The sequence below is a fragment of the Patagioenas fasciata genome, chromosome 35 (genome assembly GCF_037038585.1).
Source record: "Patagioenas fasciata isolate bPatFas1 chromosome 35, bPatFas1.hap1, whole genome shotgun sequence".
Taxonomy (NCBI): domain Eukaryota; kingdom Metazoa; phylum Chordata; class Aves; order Columbiformes; family Columbidae; genus Patagioenas; species Patagioenas fasciata.
The window spans coordinates 3370240-3392772 of record NC_092554.1 but is presented as its reverse complement, the minus strand read 5'-3'; the positions used below and the strand labels follow the sequence as shown (position 1 = coordinate 3392772).

General features: G+C 57.8%; 2 protein-coding genes across 2 annotated transcripts; one reads left to right on the top strand and one right to left on the bottom strand.

Moving 5' to 3' along the window:
- Window positions 1-383: 383 nt before the first annotated feature.
- CNOT3 (CCR4-NOT transcription complex subunit 3) lies at window positions 384-17481 on the top strand. The gene is made up of 18 exons (XM_071801167.1): window positions 384-522; window positions 1678-1741; window positions 2004-2071; window positions 2825-2899; window positions 3001-3090; window positions 4104-4232; window positions 5221-5316; window positions 6655-6874; window positions 7831-7961; window positions 8173-8225; window positions 8653-8945; window positions 9460-9562; window positions 9658-9892; window positions 9969-10050; window positions 12254-12446; window positions 13992-14124; window positions 15409-15534; window positions 17032-17481. The coding sequence occupies exons 2-18, from the start codon at window positions 1717-1719 to the stop codon at window positions 17128-17130; spliced, it is 2151 nt and encodes a 716-aa protein (XP_071657268.1). The 5' UTR covers window positions 384-522; window positions 1678-1716; the 3' UTR covers window positions 17131-17481.
- A 73-nt stretch (window positions 17482-17554) lies between these two features.
- Window positions 17555-22087, bottom strand: LENG1 (leukocyte receptor cluster member 1). Its single transcript, XM_071801168.1, has 4 exons — window positions 21902-22087; window positions 21203-21370; window positions 19819-20072; window positions 17555-17987 (listed from the first exon to the last, which is right to left on the bottom strand). Exons 1-4 carry the CDS (start codon window positions 22031-22033, stop codon window positions 17783-17785), a joined length of 759 nt encoding a protein of 252 aa, XP_071657269.1. The 5' UTR covers window positions 22034-22087; the 3' UTR covers window positions 17555-17782.
- Between the last annotated feature and the right edge of the window lie 446 nt (window positions 22088-22533).

Below are 22533 nucleotides of genomic sequence, written 5' to 3'. Positions count from 1 at the left end.
GCACACGCCTGGCGGCCATTGGCTCTGCCGCGCGCGGCAGCAGCCTATGGGAGGGGAGTGCACCGCGTGGCACCGCCCTCCGGGGCGGGTCTGCCCAATCGCGGGAGGAGGTGACCCCTCTCCCGCCGCATCTTGAGTGGCGGCTCTTCCGGCCAATGGGAAGCGCCTCTTAGCGCGCGGGCCCGCCCCTTGCTTCATTATGGCGTGGCCACGCCCCTTCCCTCTATAAACACTGAGGCGTCTGTGTTGACTGACAGCTCGGCGGGGGGGCGTGGCCGCGCGGGCTCTCTCCCCACCCTCCTCCCTCGCTCTCCGCCAATCGGCGGGCGGCGCGGTGTGACAGACGCGCGGCTCGGCCAATGGCGTCGCGCGGGGGGCGGGGCGCGGGCGGCGGGGCGGTGAGGCGGCCGCCGGGCGCCGCCGCCATCTTGGATGCCGCCGCCACCGCCGGAGCAGCGGGGGGAGCGGCCGCGACTCTATCGCGATAGCGCCCGCCCCCCGGCAGCGACCGCGACAGACCCGGTGAGGGGGGGACACACAGAGGGCGGGAGGCGCCTATGGGGGGCCTATAGCGGCCTATAGCGGCCTGTGGGGCCGCCGATGCGGGGCCTGGGGGGGTGGCGGGGCCTGTATAGGGACGTATGGGGGGATATAGGAGCCCTATGGGGACATAGAGGCGCTTATAGAGGGTTTGTGGGAGCACATGGGGCCATCTGGGGACGTATAGAGGCGTGTAGTAATTATATAGTTGCATATGGGGTGTCTATAGGAGTTTATGGAGGCTGCATGAGGGTCTATGGGGGTCTATAGGGGCACATAGTGGTTCTATAGAGACACATGGCAGCTCTATAGGGCTCTGTGTGAGTTTGCAGAGCGTCTATAGGAGCCTATAGGGTTCTGTGGGGGCTCTTTGTAGCTCTACAGGGTTCTATAGGGGCCCTATAAGAACATAGAGTAGCATATAGAGATTCTATAGGGCTGTATAGCAACATATGGGGGCTTTATAGCGGTCTGGAGGAGTTTACGGAGGTTCTATAGGGGCCTGTAGAGGCATATGGGGGCTCTATAAGGTTCTGGGGGTGTCTCTTGAGAGCTCTCCAGGGGCCTATGGGGATCTATAGCTGGTGATGGGGGGTCTGTGAAGGCTCTATAGGTGTCTATAGGGCTCTGTAGGTGATTATGAGGGTTCTGGCGGGGTCTGGAAAGGCTCTGTAGGGGTTTATAGGGTCTGTAGGGGCTCTGCAGGGGCCTATAGGGGTGCATAGGGCTCTATAGGGCTAATGGGAAACTATAGGGGTGGCCCCTAAAGGGCCCAGGGGTGCAATGGGCGGGGCCAGGGGCACTGAGGGGGCGGGGCTTGGAGGGGGTGGGGCTATAGGGGGTCGGAGGGAGGAGCCTTTGGGGGTCCCTGGGGGGGTTGGGGATTGGGGGGGCCAGGTTTTGGGGGTCCCTGGAGGGGGTTGGGGATCCTGGGGGGGTTGGAGGGTTTGGGGGGTCCCTGAGGGCGCTTGGGGATCTTGGGAGGGGTTGGGGGTTTGGGGGGGGGTTGGGGGTTTTTGAGGGTCCCTAGGGGGGGGTTGGAGGTTTTGGGGGTCCCTGGAGGGGCTTGGGGATCCTGGGGGGGTTGGGGGTTTTGGGGGGTCCCTGGAGGTCCCTGACCCCCCCTTCTTCCCCCAGGGTCCCCCCCAGTGATGCCGAGATCCCCCCGGTGACACCATGGCTGACAAGAGGAAACTGCAGGGTGAGTGGCGCTAATTAGCGCTAATTAGCGCTAACGAGGCGGGGCTGGGGGGCGCTAATTAGTGGTAATGAGGCTGGGGGGACAGGGTGGGGCTGGGGCGGTGCTAATTAGCGCTAACGAGGGCGGGGCCAGGCAGGGTGGGGCCACACAGGGGCAGGTGTGGCTGGGCGGGGCAGCTCTAATTAGCACTAATGAGGCTGGGCGGGGTCACATGCCACTAATTAGTGCTAATTAGCACTAATGAGGCCCCTCCCTCCCCCAGGTGAGATCGACCGGTGCCTGAAGAAGGTGGCGGAGGGGGTGGAGCAGTTCGAGGACATCTGGCAAAAGGTGGGGGGGGGGACCCCAAAATACCCCCTGGGACCCCCCAAAAACCCCTCAGGACCCCCTTAAACCCCCCTGAGCCCCCCAAAAAACAACCAGACCCCCCAAAAAGCAACCAGACCCCCCAGGATCCCCATAAAACCCCCCAGACCTCCCCCCAAACCCCCAGGACCCCCCTAAACCCCCCTGACTCCTCCAGACCCCCTCAATGCCCCACCCAGGAGCCCCCTAAAACCCTCTGAGCCCCCAAGCCCCCCCCTAAACCCCCCAGGACCCCCCAAAACCCCCAGACCCCCCCAGGACCTCCCCCCGGACCCCCCTGACTTCCCAAACCCCCCAGGACCTCCCCCTTGCCCCCTAAAGCCCCCACACCCCCCCATAAAGCCCCCTGACCCCTTAAAACCCCCCAGAGTCCCCCCAGGAGACCCCCCAGGACCCCCCAGAACCCTCCCCTAGACCCCCAAAACCCCCAGACCCCCCCCCAGTCCCCCCCAGCACCCCCCTTGACTCCCCAAAGCCCCCCAGACATCCCCCTAATGCCCCCCTGGAACACCAAGACCCCCCCAGGATCCCCCAGACCCCCCCAAGACCCCCTTGGGACACCAAAAAACACCCTGACCCCCAAACCCCTTCTCCCCCTCATTTTTGGTCCCTTTTCCCCCCATATTTTGCCCCCCCCCCATTCCCCCCGTTTCCCCCCATTTCTCCCCCCCATATTTTTGCCCCCCCCCCCCATTTTGCCCCCCATTTCCCCCCCAGCTCCACAATGCCGCCAACGCCAACCAGAAGGAGAAATACGAGGCCGACCTCAAGAAAGAGATCAAAAAACTACAGGTACGGGGGGGTCCCGAAACCCGGGGGGGGTCACAGGGACCCCGGGGGGGCACACGCACATTTTGGGGTACCCCCTCCTAAAAAATCCCCCCCCCCCGCAGCGTTTAAGGGACCAGATCAAGACCTGGGTGGCGTCCAATGAGATCAAAGACAAACGGCAGCTGATTGAGAACCGGAAACTCATCGAGACGGTAAAGTGGGGGGGGGCAAAGTGGGGGGGGGCAAAGTGGGGGGGCCCCCCCAAAATTCTGACACCCCCCCGTGGCCCCCCCGCTGCATGGGGGGTGTTTTGGGGGGTCCCGTGGGGGATGTCATAGATTTGGGGGGGGGGGGGGGGCGGTTCTGGTTGCTTTGGGGGGTTCTGAGTAAAATGGGGGGGGCAGAATAGAATGGGGGGGCAGAATGGAATGGAGGGGTGTGAGTGATGTGGGGGGGACCCCAAAAAATTGTGACCCCCCCCCCCCATGAGCCCACAAATAGGGTTCAACTGTATTTTGAGGTTCACTTTGGTTTTGGGGGGTCCTGAGTAAAATGAGGGGGGTTTGAGTAAAATTGGGGGGGGTCAGAATAAAATTGGGGGGGTCAGAATAAAACGGGGGGGGGGTCAGGGTGAAGTGGGGGGGTCAGGATAAGGTGGGGGGGCCCGAAATGAAGTGGGGGGGTGCCCAAAAAATCCTTGACCCCAAAATTTGGGGGCTGTCGCATTTTGGGTGACTCGGGGATGCTCAATAGTGTTGGGGGGGTCTTGAGTAAAATGGGGGGTTAGGATAAAATGGGGGGGTTAGGATAAAATGGGGGGGGGTCAGGGTGAAGTGGAGGGGTCAGGGTGAAGTGGGAGGGTCCTCAAAAAATTAGTGACCCCCCCCCAATTTGGCGACAGATGCATTTTGGTTGACCTGGGGATGCTCAATGGTTTTGGGGGGGTTCAGGATAAAATGGGGGGGTCAGGATAAAAAGGGGGATTTAGGGTGAAGTGGGGGGGTCAGGATAAAGTGGGGGGGCCCTGAGTGAAGCAGGGGGGTCCCCAAAACACCCCCCCTATAAAAAACCCACCTGTATCTGAGGTTTCTCTTGCCCAACTTGGGCCTTTTTCCCCTTTTGGGGGGTCGGGGTTGCTCCCCCTGTTTCCCCATTTACCCGGGGGGGGGTCAGGGATTTTGGGGCCCCCCCCGGGTAACGTTCCCGTGTTTCCTCGCCCCCCCAGCAAATGGAGCGGTTCAAGGTGGTGGAACGCGAGACCAAGACCAAAGCCTATTCCAAGGAGGGGCTGGGGCTGGCGCAGAAGGTCGACCCGGCCCAGCGCGAGAAGGAGGAGGTTGGGCAGTGGCTCACGGTGAGGGGGCCTGGGGGGTCCGGGGGGGTCCTGGGGGGGTCCTGGGGGTTGTTTGGGGGGTTTGGGGGAGATTTGGGGTGTCTAAGGGGGAGATTTGGGGTGTCAAGTGGGGGAGTTGGGGTCTTGACCCAGAGGGAGATGGAGGAGGATGGACAGGGGGTTATGGGGATAATTGGGGTGTTTGGGGGGGATTTGGGGGCTGGGGGGTCCTGGGGGGGTCCTGGGGGTTGTTTGGGGGGTTTGGGAGGGATTTGGGGTGTCTAAGGGGGAGATTTGGGGTGTCAAGTGGGGGAGTTGGGGTCCTGAACCAAAGGGAAATGGAGGAGGATGGACAGGGGATTATGGGGATTTTTGGGATGTTTGGGGGTGATTTGGGGGCTGGGGGGTTTTGGGGGGTCCTGGGGGGGTCCTGGGGGTTGTTTGGGGGGGATTTGGGGTGTCTAAGGGGGAGATTTGGGGTGTCAAGTGGGGGAGTTGGGGTCTTGACCCAGAGGGAGATGGAGGAGGATGGACAGGGGGTTATGGGGATTTTTGGGGTGTCTGGGGGGGATTTGGGGGCTGGGGGGTTTTGGGGGGTTTTGGGGTGACCTGGGGGGGATTTGGGGTTATTTGGGGTGTCTAAGGGGGATTTGGGGTCTGAAGTGGGGGAATTGGGGTCCTGACCAAGAGGGAGATGGAGGAGGAGTCAGGGTGGGTTATGGGGATTTTTGGGGTGTTTGGGGGGGGATTTGGGGGCTGGGGGGTCCTGAGGGGTTTTGGGGTGTCCTGGGGGGGGTCCTGGGGGTTTGGGGGGGTCCTGGGAGTGCATTTTGGGGTGAATTTGGTGATCTTTTTGGCCCCTCCAAGCACCATCAACACCCTGAACATGCAGATGAATGGGGGGTCTGGGGGGTTTTGGGGTCCCGGGGTGGGGTTTGGGGTCCCGGGGGGGGTTTTGGGGTCCCCGAGGTGGATTTTGGGGTGAACTCACCCGGTTTTGGCCCCCCAGAGCACCATCGACACCCTGAACATGCAGATCGACCAGTTTGAGAGCGAAGTGGAGTCGCTGTCGGTGCAGACGCGCAAGAAAAAGGGCGACAAGGATGTGAGGACCCCCGATTGCACCCTAATTGCGCTAATTACACGCTAATTAACCCCCAGAAACTGCCCAGTGAGGGGGCGAAGCGTCATCCTCCCCCATTAACCCTATTAACCCCTTAAGCTCATTAAGCCCGTTTAACCCCATAACCCCATTTACCCCTTTAACCCCTTAACCCCATTAACCCCATTACCCTCATTACCCCCATTACCCCCATTAACCCATTAAGCTCATTAACTCCATTACCCCGTTAACCCCATTGCCCCACCCCATTAACCCCGTTACCCCCATTGCCCCCATTAACCACATTAACCCGTTATCCCCGTTATCCTATTAACCCCATTAACCCTATTAGCCCATTACCCTATTACTCTCGTTAACCCTATTAACCCCATTAACCCATTACCCCCATTAACCCCATTGCCCTCATTAACCCCATTAACCCCATTGCCCTCATTAACCCCATTGCCCCCATTAACCCTATTAACCTGTTACCCTCATTAACCCCATTGCCCCCATTAACCCATTACCCTCATTAACCCTATTACCCCCATTACCCTCATTAACCGTATTAACCCCATTAGCCTTATTAACCCCATTATCCTGTTACCCCCATTACCCCCATTACCCCCCATTGCCCATCCCCCCGTCTCTCCCTCCCCCACCCAGGGTGTGTAACCCCCTTTTCTGCCCCCCCAGCAGCAGGACCGGATCGAGGGGCTGAAGCGGCTGCTGGAGCGGCACCGTTGTCCCATTACCCCCATTACCCCCATTACCCCCATTACCCCCATTGCCCATCCCCCCGTCACTCCCTCCCCCACCCAGGGTGTGTAACCCTCTTTTCTGCCCCCCCAGCAGCAGGACCGGATCGAGGGGCTGAAGCGGCTGCTGGAGCGGCACCGTTGTCCCATTACCCCCATTACCCCCATTACCCCCATTACCCCCCATTGCCCATCCCCCCGTCTCTCCCTCCCCCACCCAGGGTGTGTAACCCCCTTTTCTGCCCCCCCAGAAGCAGAACCAGGTCGAGGGGCTGAAGCGGCTGCTGGAGCGGCACCGTTGTCCAGTTACCCCCATTACCCCCATTACCCCCATTACCCCCATTACCCCCCATTGCCCGTTCCCCCATCTCTCCCTCCCCCACCCAGGGTGCGTAACCCCCTTTTCTGCCCCCCCAGCAGCAGGACCGGATCGAGGGGCTGAAGCGGCTGCTGGAGCGGCACCGTTGTCCAGTTACCCCCATTACCCCCATTACCCCCATTACCCCCATTACCCCCCACTGCCCATCCCCCCGTCACTCCCTCCCCCACCCAGGGTGTGTAACCCCCTTTTCTGCCCCCCCAGAAGCAGGACCGGATCGAGGGGCTGAAGCGGCTGCTGGAGCGGCACCGTTTCCACGTGCGGATGCTGGAGACCATCCTGCGCATGCTGGACAACGACTCCATCCTGGTCGAGTCCATCCGCAAGATCAAGGATGACGTGGAGTATTACGTGGACTCCTCGCAGGACCCCGACTTCGAGGAGAACGAGTTCCTGTACGACGACCTGGACCTCGAGGACATCCGTGAGCCTTTTGGGGCCGAAAACCGGGGAATCGGGAAAAACGGGGGGAAAAACGGGCGCTTTGGGGGGGAAAATGGGGGTTTGGGGGGGGAAATGGGGGTTTTGGGGGGGAAAATGGGGGTTTGGGGGGGGAAATGGGGGCTTGGGGGGAACAGGTTCCTGTGCAACAACCTGGGCCTTGAGGACACCCCTGAGTGATTTTGGGGCCAGAAACGAGAGAATTGGGAAAAATTGGGGGTTTGGGGGAAAAATGGGGAGAAATGGGGGTTTGGGGGGAAAAGTGGGGGTTTTGGGGGCTAAAATGGGGGCTTGGGGGGAACAGGTTCTGCTTTGATAACCTGGGCCTTGAGGACACCCCTGAGTAATTTTTGGGCCAGAAATGAGAGAATTGGGAAAAATTGGGGGTTTGGGGGGAAAATGGGGGAAAAAATGGGGAGAAATGGGGGTTTGGGGGGAAAAGTGGGGATTTGGGGGGCAAAAATGGGGGTTTTGAGGGCAAAAATGGGGGTGTGGGGGAAGCAGGTTCTGCTTTGATAACCTGGGCCTTGAAGACACCCCTGAGTGATTTTGGGGCCAAAAAGGAGAGAATTGGGAAAAAATGGGGGGTTTGGGGGCAAAAATGGCGATTTTTGAGGGCAAAGATGTGGTTTGGGGGGAAAAATGAGGTTTTGGGGGAATAAATGGGGTTTTAGGGGAGAAAAAGAGATTTTAGGGGGGAAAATAGGGGTTGGGGAGACAAAGGAGTTTTGGGGAATGGGTTTGGGGGGGGGGAACTTTATATTGGGGGAACTTTATTTCGGGGGAAGGTTCCCGGGGGAGCTTTATTGAGGGGACACCGGGGTGGTTTTTGGTCATTTCTGGGCTGTTTTTGGGCCGAAAATCGCGGTTTTTTCGCCTTTTTTGGTGGTTTTTCGTACGGGGGGGCCTGACGTGTCCCCCCCCCGTGTCCCCCCCCAGCACAGGCCCTGGTGGCCACGTCCCCCCCCGGGCCGGGGCAGCTGGAAGAGGAGATTTTCAACCAGAGCAGCACCTCCCCCACCTCCACCACCTCCAGCTCGCCCATCCCCCCCTCCCCCAACTGCCCCACCGTGAGTAGGGGGGGGGGGGAGGGGTGGGGGGACCCCCCTGGGTGGGGGAGGGGTGCACAGTGACCCACACCCCCCAAAAAACCCCATGAAATGTACGGATTCCCCTCCCCCCGCCAGCCCAAAATGGCCCATTTGGGGGGTGGGGGAGGGGCTGGGGGGGTGGGGGAGGGGCGGGACCCCCCCCTAATAAAATGTGTGTGTCCCCCCCCAGGAGAACTCAGAGGATGACAAGAAACGGGGGAGATCGACGGACAGCGAGGTGAGGGGGGGGGTTTGGGGTGTCCCCCCCATTTAACCCCCATTTTTGGGGTGTCCCCCCCCGTTTAACCCCCATTTCTGGGGTGTTCCCCTTCTCATTTTAACCCTTTGTGTCCCCCCATTTAACCCCATCCCCCCCCCATTTTAACCTCATCCCCCCCCATTTTAAAGTGTCCCCCCCCAAATTTTGAGATGTGCCCCCTACATTTAATCCCCATCCCCCCTATTCCCCCCACCACTTTTCCTCCCATCCCCCCCATTTTTGGGGTGTCCCCCCCCCCATTTAAACCCCATCCCCCCTACTCCCCCCCCATTCCCCCCCCACCCCCTCATTTCAAAGTGCCCCCCCCTTTAAACCCCATTCCCCCCCCTTTTCCTCCCACCCCCCCATTTTCGGGGTCCCCCCCCATTCTGACCCCCCCTTTTTTCTCTTCCAGTCTCCCGCCAAGAACGGCTCCAAACCGCCCCTCCCCCACGCCCCCTCCCCCGCCGCCGCCCCTCCCCCCTTCCCCGCCCCCCCCAGCGCGGCCCCTCCCCCCCTGGGGGCGGGTAACGCCTCTTCCGGTGGGGGCGGGGCCAAAGGGGGCGGGGCCGCGGCGGGGGCGGGGCCAACGCACCCTCCCCCCAGCACCCCCACCCCCTATGCCCAGGCCGTGGCCCCGCCCCCTCCCAGCGCCCCCCCCCAGCCCCGCCCCCCCAGCGCCAGCAAACAGAACGGGGCCACCAGTGAGTCCCATTAACGCTTCGTTAATTGGGGGGCGGTTAATTGATTATTGGGGGGGTAATTGGGGGTGGAAGGGGGTAATTGGGAGGAGGAGGAGGGGGTTAATTGATTAATTGGGGGGGGGTTATTAGTTTGGGGGTGTTAATTAGTGAAGGGGTTTGATTAACGGAACAGGGCCACCACTGAGTGTAATTAATGCTTTATTAATTGGGGGGGACATTAAGCACCGGGGGGGGGTTAATTAATTATGGGGGGGGTTAACTGGGGTAAGATGGGGTTAATTAGGTGAGGGAGGGGGTTAATTAATGAATTGTGTTTGGTGTTAATTGGGGGGGGCATTAATTAACCCCCATTGATCCCCCAGTGTTGGGTCTGGGGGGAGGGGGGAGGTTTTGGGGGGGGTTAATTAATGATGGGGGAAGTTAATTGACACAGGCTCTGGATAATTAGGTGGGGGAAGGGCTTAAGTAATGAACTGGGGGGTTAACGAGCTGTTAATTATTGTGGTTAATTAAGGTTACAGCTCCGTGGTCGCCGACAGCTCCTCCGAAGGGGGGGGAGGGGCCGCTCAGCCCCTCCCCCCCCCAGCACCCGGCCACAACCCCCCCCCCAGCACCACGTGAGTGACCCCACCCCCCCCAAAATGACCCCAAATCTCCCCCCCCCCCCAAAATTTGGGGCCAAACTGCTCAATTTTGTGTTCCACCCCCCCAGGAAGGAGCCGAGTGGCCCCCCCGCCCCTCCCCCTCCCAGCGCTGGGGGCGGAGCCGCCGGTGGGGCGGGGCCGGTGGGGGGCGGGGCCAACCTGCTGGCCCCTCCCCCGCTGCCCAACCCCCCCACGTCGCCCCCTCCCCCGTTCAACGAGGCCAAGGGGGGGGCGGGGGGGGGAGGGGCCGCCCCCCCCCTGCTCAACGGGCCCCCCCAGTTCAGCGCCGCCCCCGACATCAAGGTGAGATTTGCCCCCCTCATTTCCCCCCCCGTGTTAATTAACCCCTGTTAATTAACCCCCGTTAATTAACCCCCAGGCCCCCGAGTCCCTGAGCCTGAAGCCGCTGGAGCGGGGGGGGCTGGAGGAGCCGGGGCCCCCCCTGCACCTGGGGGAGCGCGGTGAGAAACGGCCCTGGACCCCCCCAATTCACCCCGAACCCCCCAAATTCACCCCTGAACCCCCCCAATTCACCCCAGATCCCCCCAGATTAACCCCAAACCCCCCCAAATTCACCCCGAACCCCCCAAATTCACCTCGAACCCCCCCAATTCACCCCAGACCCCCCCAAATTCACCCCGAACCCCCCCAATTCACCCCGAACCCCCCCAAATTCACCCCTGGACCCCCCAAATTCACCCCAAATCCCCCCAAATTCACCCCAGACCCCCCCAAATTCACCCCGAACCCCCCCAGTTCACCCCGGATCCCCCCAAATTCACCCCTGGACCCCCCCAATTCACCCCAGATCCCCCCAAATTCACCCCTGAACCCCCCCAATTCACCCCGGATCCCCCCAAATTCACCCCAAACCCCCCCAAATTCACCCCAAATCCCCCCCAAATTTGCCCCTAATCCCCCCCAAATTTCCCAGATTTACTCCTGGGGGGGTCCAGCTTCCCCCAATTGGTGCCCCCCCAAACCCACCCCCAGGATCCCCCCAAATTCCCCCCCAAACCCCCTTTTATCACCCCCAAACTCCCCCCTAAAATCCCCCGTTATCCCCCAAACCACCCCCAAAATCCCCTCTACACCCCCCCCAATTTCCCAGATTTACTCAAGGGGGGGGTCCAGGTGTCCCCCATTGGTGCCCCCCCCAAACTCCTCCCCCAACCCCCTTTATCACCCCCAAACTCCCCCCTAAACCCCCTTTATGCCCCTCAAACCACCCCCAAATTTGCCCCTAATCCCCCCCAATTTTCCAGATTTACTCCTGGGGGGGGGGTCCAGGTTTCCCCCATTGGTGCCCCCCCCAAACCCCCCCCATATTCCCCCCCAAACCCCCCCATATTCCCCCCCAATCCCCCCCATATTCCCCCCCAAACCCCCTTTATCTCCCCCAAACCCCCCCCATATTCCCCCCCAAACCCCCCCATATTCCCCCCCCAAACCCCCTTTATCTCCCCCAAACCCCCCCCATATTCCCCCCCAAACCCCCCCATATTCCCCCCCCAAACCCCCCCATATTCCCCCCCAAACCCCCCCATATTCCCCCCCAAACCCCCTTTATCTCCCCCAAACCCCCCCCATATTCCCCCCCAAACCCCCCCATATTCCCCCCCCAAACCCCCCCATATTCCCCCCCAAACCCCCCCATATTCCCCCCCAAACCCCCTTTATCTCCCCCAAACCCCCCCCATATTCCCCCCCAAACCCCCCCATATTCCCCCCCAAACCCCCCCCATATTCCCCCCCAAACCCCCCCATATTCCCCCCCCAAACCCCCCCATATTCCCCCCCAAACCCCCTTTATCTCCCCAAACCCCCCCCATATTCCCCCCCCAAACCCCCTCCATATTCCCCCCCAAACCCCCTTTATCTCCCCCAACCCCCCCATATTCCCCCCCAAACCCCCCCATATTCCCCCCCCAAACCCCCTTTATCTCCCCCAAACCCCCCCCATATTCCCCCCCAAACCCCCCCATATTCCCCCAAAAACCCCCTTTATCTCCCCCAAACCCCCCCATATTCCCCCCAAACCCCCTTTATCTCCCCCAACCCCCCCATATTCCCCCCCAAACCCCCCCATATTCCCCCCCAAACCCCCTTTATCTCCCCCAAACCCCCCCCATATTCCCCCCCAAACCCCCCCATATTCCCCCCCCAAACCCCCCCCATATTCCCCCCCAAACCCCCCCCATATTCCCCCCAAACCCCCTTTATCTCCCCCAAACCCCCCCCATATTCCCCCCCCCAACCCCCCCCATATTCCCCCCCAAACCCCCTTTATCTCCCCCAACCCCCCCCATATTCCCCCCCAATCCCCCCCCATATTCCCCCCCAAACCCCCTTTATCTCCCCCAAGCCCCCCCATATTCCCCCCCCAACCCCCCCCATATTCCCCCCCAAACCCCCTTTATCTCCCCCAACCCCCCCCATATTCCCCCCCAATCCCCCCCATATTCCCCCCCAAACCCCCTTTATCTCCCCAACCCCCCCCATATTCCCCCCCAAACCCCCTTTATCTCCCCAACCCCCCCCATATTCCCCCCAAACCCCCTTTATCTCCCCCAACCCCCCCATATTCCCCCCCAAACCCCCCCATATCCCCCCAAAGCCCCCTTATCCCCCCAAACTCCCTCCTCTGACCCCCCCGTTTTGCAGATCTGCTGCTGGGGGGCGGGGGCCCCGCCCCGGTGCCCCCCGCGGGGGGGCTGGGGGAGGTGACGCTGCCGCTGGCGCTGGGGGTGTGTCCGCTGGGGCCCCTCCCCCTGGGCAAGGAGCAGCTCTACCAGCAGGCGCTGCAGGAGCCGGCCTGGGGGCACATGCCCCACCCCAGCGACTCGGAGCGCATCCGGTGCGGGGGGGCGGGGGGGGGGGGTGCCCCAAGGGGTCCCCCACGAAGTCTGGGGGGGGTCCGGAAAAAATTGGGGGGGGAAACGGGGGTGAAGTGGGGGGTGAGGGGGAGGGAAATGGGGGGAAGGGGGGGCCTGGGGGCACCTTTTGTGGCTCTAAATGGGGGGGGGCACCCCAAAAGTATCAGGGGGACACTGGGAAATGGCCAAGGGGGTCACCCCAAAAGTTGGGGGGGGGGCCAGAAAAAATTGGGGGGGGTGAAGTGGGGGTGAGGGGGAGGGAAATGGGGGTAATGGGGGACTTGGGGGCACCTTTTGTGGCTCTAAATGGGGGGGATGTGGCAAAAATTGGGGGGGGTCACCCCAAAATTATCAGGGGGACACTGGGAAATGGCCAAGGGGGTCACCCCAAAAGTTGGGGGGGGGCCAGAAAAAATTGGGGGGGGTGAAGTGGGGGTGAGGGGGAGGGAAATGGGGGGAAGGGGGGACCTGGGGGCACCTTTTGTGGCTCTAAATGGGGGGAGGAAACCACCTTAAAAATATGGGGGGGCACAAAAATGTTTGGGGGGGTCCCCTGAAAAATTGGGGAGGGGGCAAAAAAAGAATTAGGGGGGTAAATGGGGATATGGGGGTAAAGGGGGACCTGGGAGAATTTCTAAAAATGCCTCAAATTTTCGATTTTGGGGGAAATTTGGGGTGAATTTTGGATTTGGGGGCAAATTTTGGAATTTGGCGGTGAATTTTCGATTTTTGGGTGAATTTTGGATTTGGGGCTGAATTTGGGGCAAAATTTGGATTTGTTTGCAAACTTTGGATTTTGGGCTGAATTTTGGGAAAATTTTGGAATTTTGGGTGAATTTTGGATTTTGGGCTGAATTTGGGGCAGATTTTAGAATTTTGGGTGAATTTTGGATTTTGGGCTGAATTTGGGGCAGATTTTAGAATTTTGGGTGAATTTTGGATTTTGGGCTGAATTTGGGGCAAATTTTGGAATTTTGGGTGAATTTGAATTTTTGGGTGAATTTTGAATTTTGGGCTGAATTTGGGGCAAATTTTGGAATTTTGGGTGAATTTTGGATTTTGGGCTGAATTTGGGGCAAATTTTGGATGAATTTGAATTTTGGGTGAATTTTGGATTTTGGGCTGAATTTGGGGCAAATTTTGGAATTTTGGGTGAATTTGAATTTTTGGGTGAATTTTGGAATTTGGGCTGAATTTGGGGCAAATTTTGGAATTTTGAGCAAATTTTGGATTTGGGGGTGAATTTTAGTTTTTTGCACAAATTCTGGAATTTTGGGTGAATTTTGCGATTTTGGGGTGAATTTTGGATTTTGGGCTGAATTCTGGATATTTTGGGGTGAATTTTGAATTATGGGGGTGACTTGGATTTTAGGGTGGAATTTGGATTTTCGGATGAATTTGGGGCGAATTTCAGGTTCTCGGGTGAATTTGGGGCAAACTTTGGGTTTGGCAGGCAGTGTTGGGTGTTTGGGCAGATTGGGTGGAATTCTGGTGCGTTTGGGCTGATTTGTGCCCCCCCCCCCCAGGCAGTACCTCCCGCGCAACCCCTGCCCCACCCCCCCGTACCACCACCAGCTGCCCCCCCCCCACTCGGACACCGTGGAGTTTTACCAGCGCCTCTCCACAGAGACCTTGTTCTTCATCTTCTACTACCTGGAGGTACCGGCCCCCAAAAACCCCCAATTCACCCCAAAAACACCCCCCAAAAACCCCCCAATTCACCCCAAAAACACCCCCCAATTCACCCCAAAAACACCCCCCAAAACCCCCCAATTCACCCCAAAAACACCCCCCAATTCACCCCAAAAACACCCCCCAATTCACCCCAAAAACACCCCCCAAAACCCCCCAATTCACCCCCAACCCCCCCCCAAAAAACCCCCAATTCACCCCAGAAACCCCCCCCAAAAACTCCCCAATTCACCCCAAAAACACCCCCTGGACCCCCCCAGTTCACCCCAAAACCACCCCCTGGATCCCCCCCCAAACCCCCTCCCCAAAACCCCCCAATTCACCCCAAAACCACCCCCTGGATCCCCCCCACTTCACCCCAGAAACACCCCCTGGACCCCCCTAATCCACCCCAAAACCACCACCTGGACCCCCCCAAAATCCCCCAATTCACCCCAAAACACCCCCTGGACCCCCCCAGCCCCCCCCCCCAAAAAAGCCCAAATTCACCCCCAAACCCCCCCCAATTCACCCCAAAAACACCCCCTAGACCCCCCCAGACCCCCCAACAAACCCCCAACCCCCCCAAAAAAAACCCAAATTCACCCCCACCCCCCCCAATTCACCCCCAAAACACCCCCTGGACCCCCCCAAACCCCCCCCCAAAAAACCCCCAATTCACCCCAAAAACACCCCCTGGACCCCCCCCAGCCCCCCCCCAAAAAACCCCAATTCACCCCCAAATTCACCCCAGAACCAGGGCATGAATTCAACCCCTTTTCCCCCCTCTATTCATTTTGGGGGGGTCTCCAATTTATAGGAACCCCCAAAATTTATAGGGAGCTCCCTAATTAATTATTGTCCCCTAATTAATTATTTTCTTACCCCTTAATTAAGTCTTAATTAACTTTTTAGCCCCCATGTCACCCAATCCCAACACCATGGGGGGAGCAAGGACCCATCTCCCCCCCTATTAACTTTTGGGGTACCCCTATAAATTTGTGGGGGGGGGGCTATAAACTGAGGATCCCCTAACTAATTATTGCACCCCCTAATTAATTTTACCCCCCCTTAATTAATTACCCCCCCCCCAGGTCAGCAAAGCTCAACATTGGCTTGGGGGGGAAGGACCCATCTCCATCTCTTTATTAACTTGGGGGGCTCGCTATAGATTTTAGGGCGCTCCTATAGATTTGGGGGGGGTCACTATAGATTGGGACCCCCCCCCTCTAATTAATTATGACCCCCCCTCATTAATTTTTGCCCCCCCAGGGTACTAAAGCGCAATACTTGGCGGCCAAGGCGCTGAAGAAGCAGTCGTGGCGCTTCCACACCAAGTACATGATGTGGTTCCAGCGGCACGAGGAGCCCAAAACCATCACCGACGAGTTCGAGCAGGTCGGGGGGGCCCCCAAAATACCCCCCCCTTAAACACCCCCCCCCCGTACCCCAAAACCCCCCCTTGCACCCCCAAAACCGCCCAAAACCCCCCCAAACGCGACCGGGAGTTCAGCACCGGCCCCTCTGCTCCCGCCATTTTGGGGGAGGCTCTTCCTAATTTCTGAGGAGAATTTTGGGGATGTTTTGGGGTGGGGGGGTCCCCCAATATTTACTGACCCCCCCCAATATTTAGTGAACCCCAAACTCCACAAAAATACCCAAAAAATACCCCAAAAATCCCATTTTCCCCCCCCAAAACGCCACCAGGAGTTCAGCACCGGCCCCTCTGCTCCCGCCATTTTGGGGGAGGCTCTTCCTAATTTCTGAGGAGAATTTTGGCGATTTTGGGGATGTTTTGGGGTGGGGGGGTCCCCCAATATTTACTGACCCCCCCCAATATTTAGTGAACCCCAAACTCCACAAAAATACCCAAAAAATACCCCAAAATTCCCATTTCCCCCCCCAAAACAGCACCAGGACTTCAGCACCGGCCCCTCTGCTCCCGCCATTTTGGGGGAGGCTCTTCCTAATTTCTGAGGAGAATTTTGGCGATTTTGGGGTGGGGGGGTCCCCCAATATTTACTGACCCCCCCCAATATTTAGTGAACCCCAAACTCCACAAAAATACCCAAAAAATACCCCAAAATTCCCATTTCCCCCCCCAAAACACCAACCAGGACTTCAGCACCGGCCCCTCTGCTCCCGCCATTTTGGGGGAGGCTCTTCCTAATTTCTGAGGAGAATTTTGGCGATTTTGGGGATGTTTTGGGGTGGGGGGGTCCCCCAATATTTACTGACCCCCCCAATATTTAGTGAACCCCAAACTCCACAAAAATACCCCAAAAATACCCCAAAAATCCCATTTTCCCCCCCAAAACACCACCAGGAGTTCAGCACCGGCCCCTCTGCTCCCGCCATTTTGGGGGAGGCTCTTCCTAATTTCTGAGGAGAATTTTGGCGATTTTGGGGATTTTTTGGGGTGGGGGGGTCCCCCAATATTTAATGACCCCCCCCAATATTTAGTGAACCCCAAACTCCACAAGAATACCCCCAAAATACCCCAAAATTCCCATTTTCCCCCCCAAAACGCCACCAGGAGTTCAACACCGGCCCCTGTGCTCCCGCCATTTTGGGGGAGGCTCCTCCTAATTTCTGAGAATTTTGGTGATTTTGGGTTTTTTTAGGGGTGGGGGGGGGGTCCCCCAATATTTACTGACCCCCCCCCATATATATTGCCCCCCCCAATATTTATTGACCCCCCCAAAGTCCAAAAAAACCCCCCAAAATCCCCATTTCCCCCCCAAACCCACCAGCAGGAACTCAACGCCCTCCACGCTTCCCCCTCCATTTTAGGGGGGGCTCCCTCAATTTTTGAGGAGAATTTTGGGGATTTGGGGATTTTTTGAGGTGGGGGGGTCCCCCAATATTTATTAACCCCCCCAATTCACATTTTAGGGCACTTACATCTATTTTGACTACGAGAAGTGGGGGCAGCGCAAGAAGGAAGGATTCACCTTCGAGTACCGGTACCTGGAGGACCGAGACCTGCAGTAATTTTGGGGACCCCCCCCCCAAAAAATAAACTGGGGGGGGGCGCCAAAAACCTTGGGGACCCCCCTTTGCCCCCCCCGCATGTGATTATGTGGGTTTGGAACTCGCCGAGCCCCAAAAACCAGCAATTTCACCCCAATTTTCACCACCCCCCCCCCCATACGTTGCAGCTGGGCTGAGTATTTGGGGGGGGGGGGTGATATTTAACCCCCCCACCCCCCAAATGTCACCTCGGGGGGGTCACACACACTGCGGGGGGGTGGGGGGGGGGTCATCCCCCCCCCCAAGTGAGATTTTTTGGTAAAAAAACAACTTATTTTCATTTATTTATGAATAAATAGTTTTATATGGAAAGGGTCGTTTCGCGCGGGGGGAGGGGTTACAATCGTATGGGGGGGGGGCACCCCCCTTAATGCCCCCCCCCTGCCTCTTTTCCCGCCTTTTCCAGGGGGGTTTGACCCCCCCCCAAAATTGGCGTCACCCCCTATTGGTGGGGGGGCACAATTTGGGGGGGGTCACCCCTCTTTATACCCCCCCCTTTCCCCCTTTCCCGCCTTTTCCAGGGGGGTTTGTGGCGTCACCACAAAATGGCGCCAGCACAAAATGGCGTCACCCCCATTGGGCAGGCGGGGGGGGGTGTAATTTTGGGTCGATTTCATGGCTTTTTGGGGGGTCCCCGCCCCCCCCGCGCCAGCTGGGGGTGGAACTGGGAGTTGTAGGGCCGGGCTCGGTCGTCCGGGGGGGGGGCGCAGGGTGCCGGGGCCCCCCCCCGCAGCAGCAGCTCCCGCGTCCGCGCCGCCTCGGCCGCCTCGCGCTGCAGCCGCCGGCGCCGCAGCTCCGCCAGCCCCCGGGAGGGGGCGCTGCCGCGGGACCCGGCGTGAGCGGGGAGGAGGGGAACGAATCGGGGGAACGGAATTGGGGAAAGCGGGGGGAAATCTGAGGGAAATTGGGGGAAATCGGGGGGAAATTGGAGGGAAAATCTGAGGGAAATTGGAGGGAAAATCAGGGAAATTGGGAGAAATCTGAGGGAAATTGGGAGAAATTGGAGGGAAATCTGAGGGAAATTGGGAGAAATCTGAGGGAAATTGGGGGAAAATAGGGAAATTGGGAGAAATCGGGGGGAAATCGGAGGGAAATTGGGAGAAATCCAAGGGAAATCTGAGGGAAATTGGGAAAAATCGGAGGGAAATCTGACGGAAATTGGAGAGAAAATCTGAAGGAAAATCTGAGGGAAATTGGGAGAAATCGGAGGGAAATCTGAGGGAAATTGGGAGAAATCTGAGGGAAATCTGAGGGAAATTGGGAGAAATTGGAGGGAAAATCTGAGGGAAATTGGGAGAAATCGGAGGAAAATCTGAGGGAAATTGGGAGAAATATGAGGGAAACTGGGGGAAATCTGAGGGAAATCTGAGGGAAATTGGGAGAAATCAGGGGGAAATCTGAAGGAAATTGGGAGAAATCTGAGGGAAAATCTGAGGGAAATTGGGAGAAATCGGAGGGAAATTGGGAGAAATTGGAGGGAAAATCTGAGGGAAACTGGGAGAAATCTGAGGGAAATTGGGAGAAATTGGAGGGAAATCTGAGGGAAATTGGGGGAAATCTGAGGGAAATTGGAAGAAATCAGGGAAATCTGAGGGAAATTGGAGGGAAAATCTGAGGGAAATTGGGAGAAATCTGAGGGAAATTGGGAGAAATCTGAGGGAAATCTGAGGTAAACTTGAGGGGAAAATTTGAGGGACATGTGAGATAAATTGAGAGAAATTTGAGAAAATTCTGAGGGAAATTTGAGGGAAAAATTTGAGGTAAATCTGAGGTAAATTTGAGAGAAATTTGAGAAAATTCTGAGCCAAATTTGAGGGAAAAGTTTGAGGTAAATCTGAGCTAAACCTGGGGTAAGTTAGAGATAAATTTGAGAAAATTCTGAGGTAAATTTGAGGGGAAATTTGAGAGAAATTTGAGAAAATTCTGAGGTAAATTTCAGGTAAATTTGAGGGGAAAATTTGAGTTAAATCTAAGGTAAATTTGCGAGAAATTTAAGAAAATTCTGAGGTAAATTTGAGGGTAAAATTTGAGGTAAATTGAGAGAAATCTGAAGTAAATAGGTAAAAATTTGAGGTAAATTTGAGAGAAATCTGAGGTAAATTTGAGAAAATTCTGAGGTAGATTTAAGGCAACCTTGAGGTAAAAATTTGAGGCAAATCTGAGGTAAAAAATTGAGTTAAATCTGAGCTAAATTCAAGGTAAATTTGAGGCAAATGAAATTTGAGAGAAATCTGAGGTAAATTTGAGAAAATTCTGAGGCAAATTTAAGGTAAACTTGAGGTAAATCTGAGATAAAATGAGAGAAATCTGAGATAAATTTGAGGTAAAAATTTGAGAGAAATCCGAGGTAAATTTGAGAGAAGTTTGAGGTAAATTTATGTAAACTTGAGGTAAAAATTTGAGGTAAACTGAGAGGAATTTGAGGTAAATATGAGGTAAAAATTTGAGGTAGTTAATAAGGAACATAATGCTGCTACTTAATAAGGAGGATAATTAATTAATAAATGTTAATTAACATGGGTCAGGGCACTAAATCTGTGGGGGGCTGGTTAAACGGGGGGGGCGGCTCTTACCTCCCCCCAGGGTGAATGAACGGGACAGTTAATTAATGAAAGCGTTAATTAGCACGGGGGGGGGGGTCGCACTTACCCGGCGCGCTTGGCGGGCGGGGGGCTGTTCTTGGGGGGGCTGTTTTTGGGGGGGCGCTCCCGGCGCCGCCCCCCCAGCTGCTGTCGGATGGTGACGAGCGGGTCCCCGGGCCGGGGCGCCCCGCGTCCGTCTGTCCCCCCCGCGCCGTCCGGCTGTCCCCGGGGGGGCTGCAGGTACCAGGGGGGGCGCGTTTGGGCCTCGGCCGCGCTCTGCCCCAGGTAGGTCAGGATGCCCAGCGCCCGCTCGCGCCGCTCCTGCCGCAGACAGCGCCCCCTCAGCAACGTATAGAACGTGTACATATGCACGTACTATACATACACACATATACACAGCCACAGCTCCCTGAGCGCCCCATCCCGTCTGAGCTGGGAAGCTCAGCAGGGTCGGCCCCGGTCAGCGCTTGGATGGGAGACCACGAGGCCAATGGGACCTGGGGGGGCTCAGATACTATCGGGATATACTTGGCGAGCTTATATACATATATATGTATACATATATATATATGTATAAATGACTGATCTCATCTGATCTGGGAAGCTAAGCAGGGTCAGCCCCAGTCAGTGCGTGGATGGGAGACCATATATATATAGATACAGATATACAGCCATAGCACCCTGAGAATGCCCCATCCCATCTGATCTGGGAAGCTCAGCAGGGTCAGCCCCGTCAGCGCTTGGATGGGAGACCATGAGGCCAATGGGACCTGGGGGGGCTCAGACACTATCAGGATATACTTGGTGAGCTTATATACATATATATGTATATATATATGTCTAAATGACTGATCTCATCTGATCTGGGAAGCTAAGCAGGGTCGGCCCTGGTCAGTGCTTGGATGGGAGACCAGTGGGGAACAGCAGGTGCTGTGGGCTGAGCCAGCACTGGGCCCTTGTGGCCAGGAAGCCAATGGGACCTGGGGGGGCTCAGATACTATCAGGATATTGGTGAACTTTATATATATATATATGTACATATTTTATATATATTCATTTGTATAAGTGACTGATCTCGTCTGATCTGGGAAGCTAAGCAGGGTCAGGCTCGGTCAGTGCTCGGATGGGAGACCACAGGCAGGCCAATGGGACCTGGGGTGGGCTCAGATACTATCAGGATATACTTGGTGAACTTATATATATATATATGTATAGATTATATCTGTATATAGGTATAAATGACTGATCTCATCTGATCTGGGAAGCTCAGCAGGGTCGGCCCCGGTCAGGGCTTGGATGGGAGACCACGATGCCAATGGTACTAGGGGGACTGGAAGGGGGGGTCAGGGGGGTTCTCACCACATTCTATGACCTCAATAACACAAAACTTAGCGGGGGGCTCCCCCAGACCCCCCCAAAACACCCCCCAAGTTCTATCCACACCCCCCAACCTGCTCCTGCCGCTTCTCCTCCTCGTGCTCCCGGTTGGGGGTCTCGTCCTCCCCGGCTTCGTGGGGGGGTGGGAATAAAACGGGGGGGGCCGACGAAGCGGGGGGGGAGGGCGGGGAGGTGCCCCCCCGCAAACCTCGGGCTTTCTTACGCAGGAGTTCGGTGCGGGCCTGGGGGGACGGGGGGGTTAAACTCCCGCCCAGACCCAAATCGCCACCCCTACCACACCCCCTGCCCCATAGATAAGAATGGTTTGATCCAAGCCCCGCCCACAGCAAGCCCCGCCCACAGCCCCCAAACCTGCTCGGGGTCCAAGCTCCGCCCACCAATCTCCACCCACCCATCCAATCTCCGCCCACCCAAGCCCCTCCCACCCTTTCAATCTCCACTCATTGCCTCCAAGCCCCGCCCACTCTTAATCTCCGCCCACCCTTTCAATCTCTGCCCACCCAAAGTCCCGCCCTCAGCTCCGCCCACCCATCCAATCTCCGCCCACCCCAAGTCCCGCCCACCCTTCCAATCTCCACCCACCCCCAGCTCCGCCCACCCCTTTAGCCCCGCCCCCCAAGCCACGCCCAGTCGCTCCCCACCGCCTTCCCAAGCCCCGCCCCTATCTCCGCCCCCATCCAATCCCCGCCCCCCAAGCCCCGCTCAGCCCCGCCCGCGCCGCTCTCCGCCCCCCCCCCGCCCCCCCCGCTCGCCTCCTGTTCGGCCCTCAGGGCCCGCGCGTCCCGTTTCCTCCGCTCCGCCTTGGCCGCCGCCTCGTCCCGCCGGACCCGCGCCACGTTGTCCCGGCCCCGCACATGCCACGACTTCTTGGGCAGGATGTTCATGGCCGAACCCGCGGCCGCCGCCGCCGCCGCTGCCGGGCCGAGCGCGTCCCGCCCCCCCCCTTCCCCCCGAGCGCCGATTGGCCCGAGCGCCGATTGGCCCGAGCGCCGATTGGCCCGAGCGCCTCGGCCACGCCCCCTTTCCCCCGCCCCTCGGGGGGGAGTGCCGGGGTTGGCTTTTCCCGCCCTCCCGCGCGCGGGGCATTGTGGGAGCGCCGCCATTTTGAGCGCGAAGGCGGGAAACTCGGGCCCGGTTCGCCGCCGCTTTAACTCCGAATTACAGCGAATTCGGTTCAAATGTTCCCGCGCTTCCCGCCCTTTGTGTCCCTCACATTCCCCTCAGATTCACCTCAGGTTTAATTTTCCCCAGAATTACCTCAAATTTACTTCAGTTTCACCTCAAGTTTTACCCCACATTTATCCCAGGTTTTCCTCAACTTTTAACCTGATATTTACTTCAAATTTTTCTCAGATTCTCCTCAGATTTACCCCAAATTTACCTC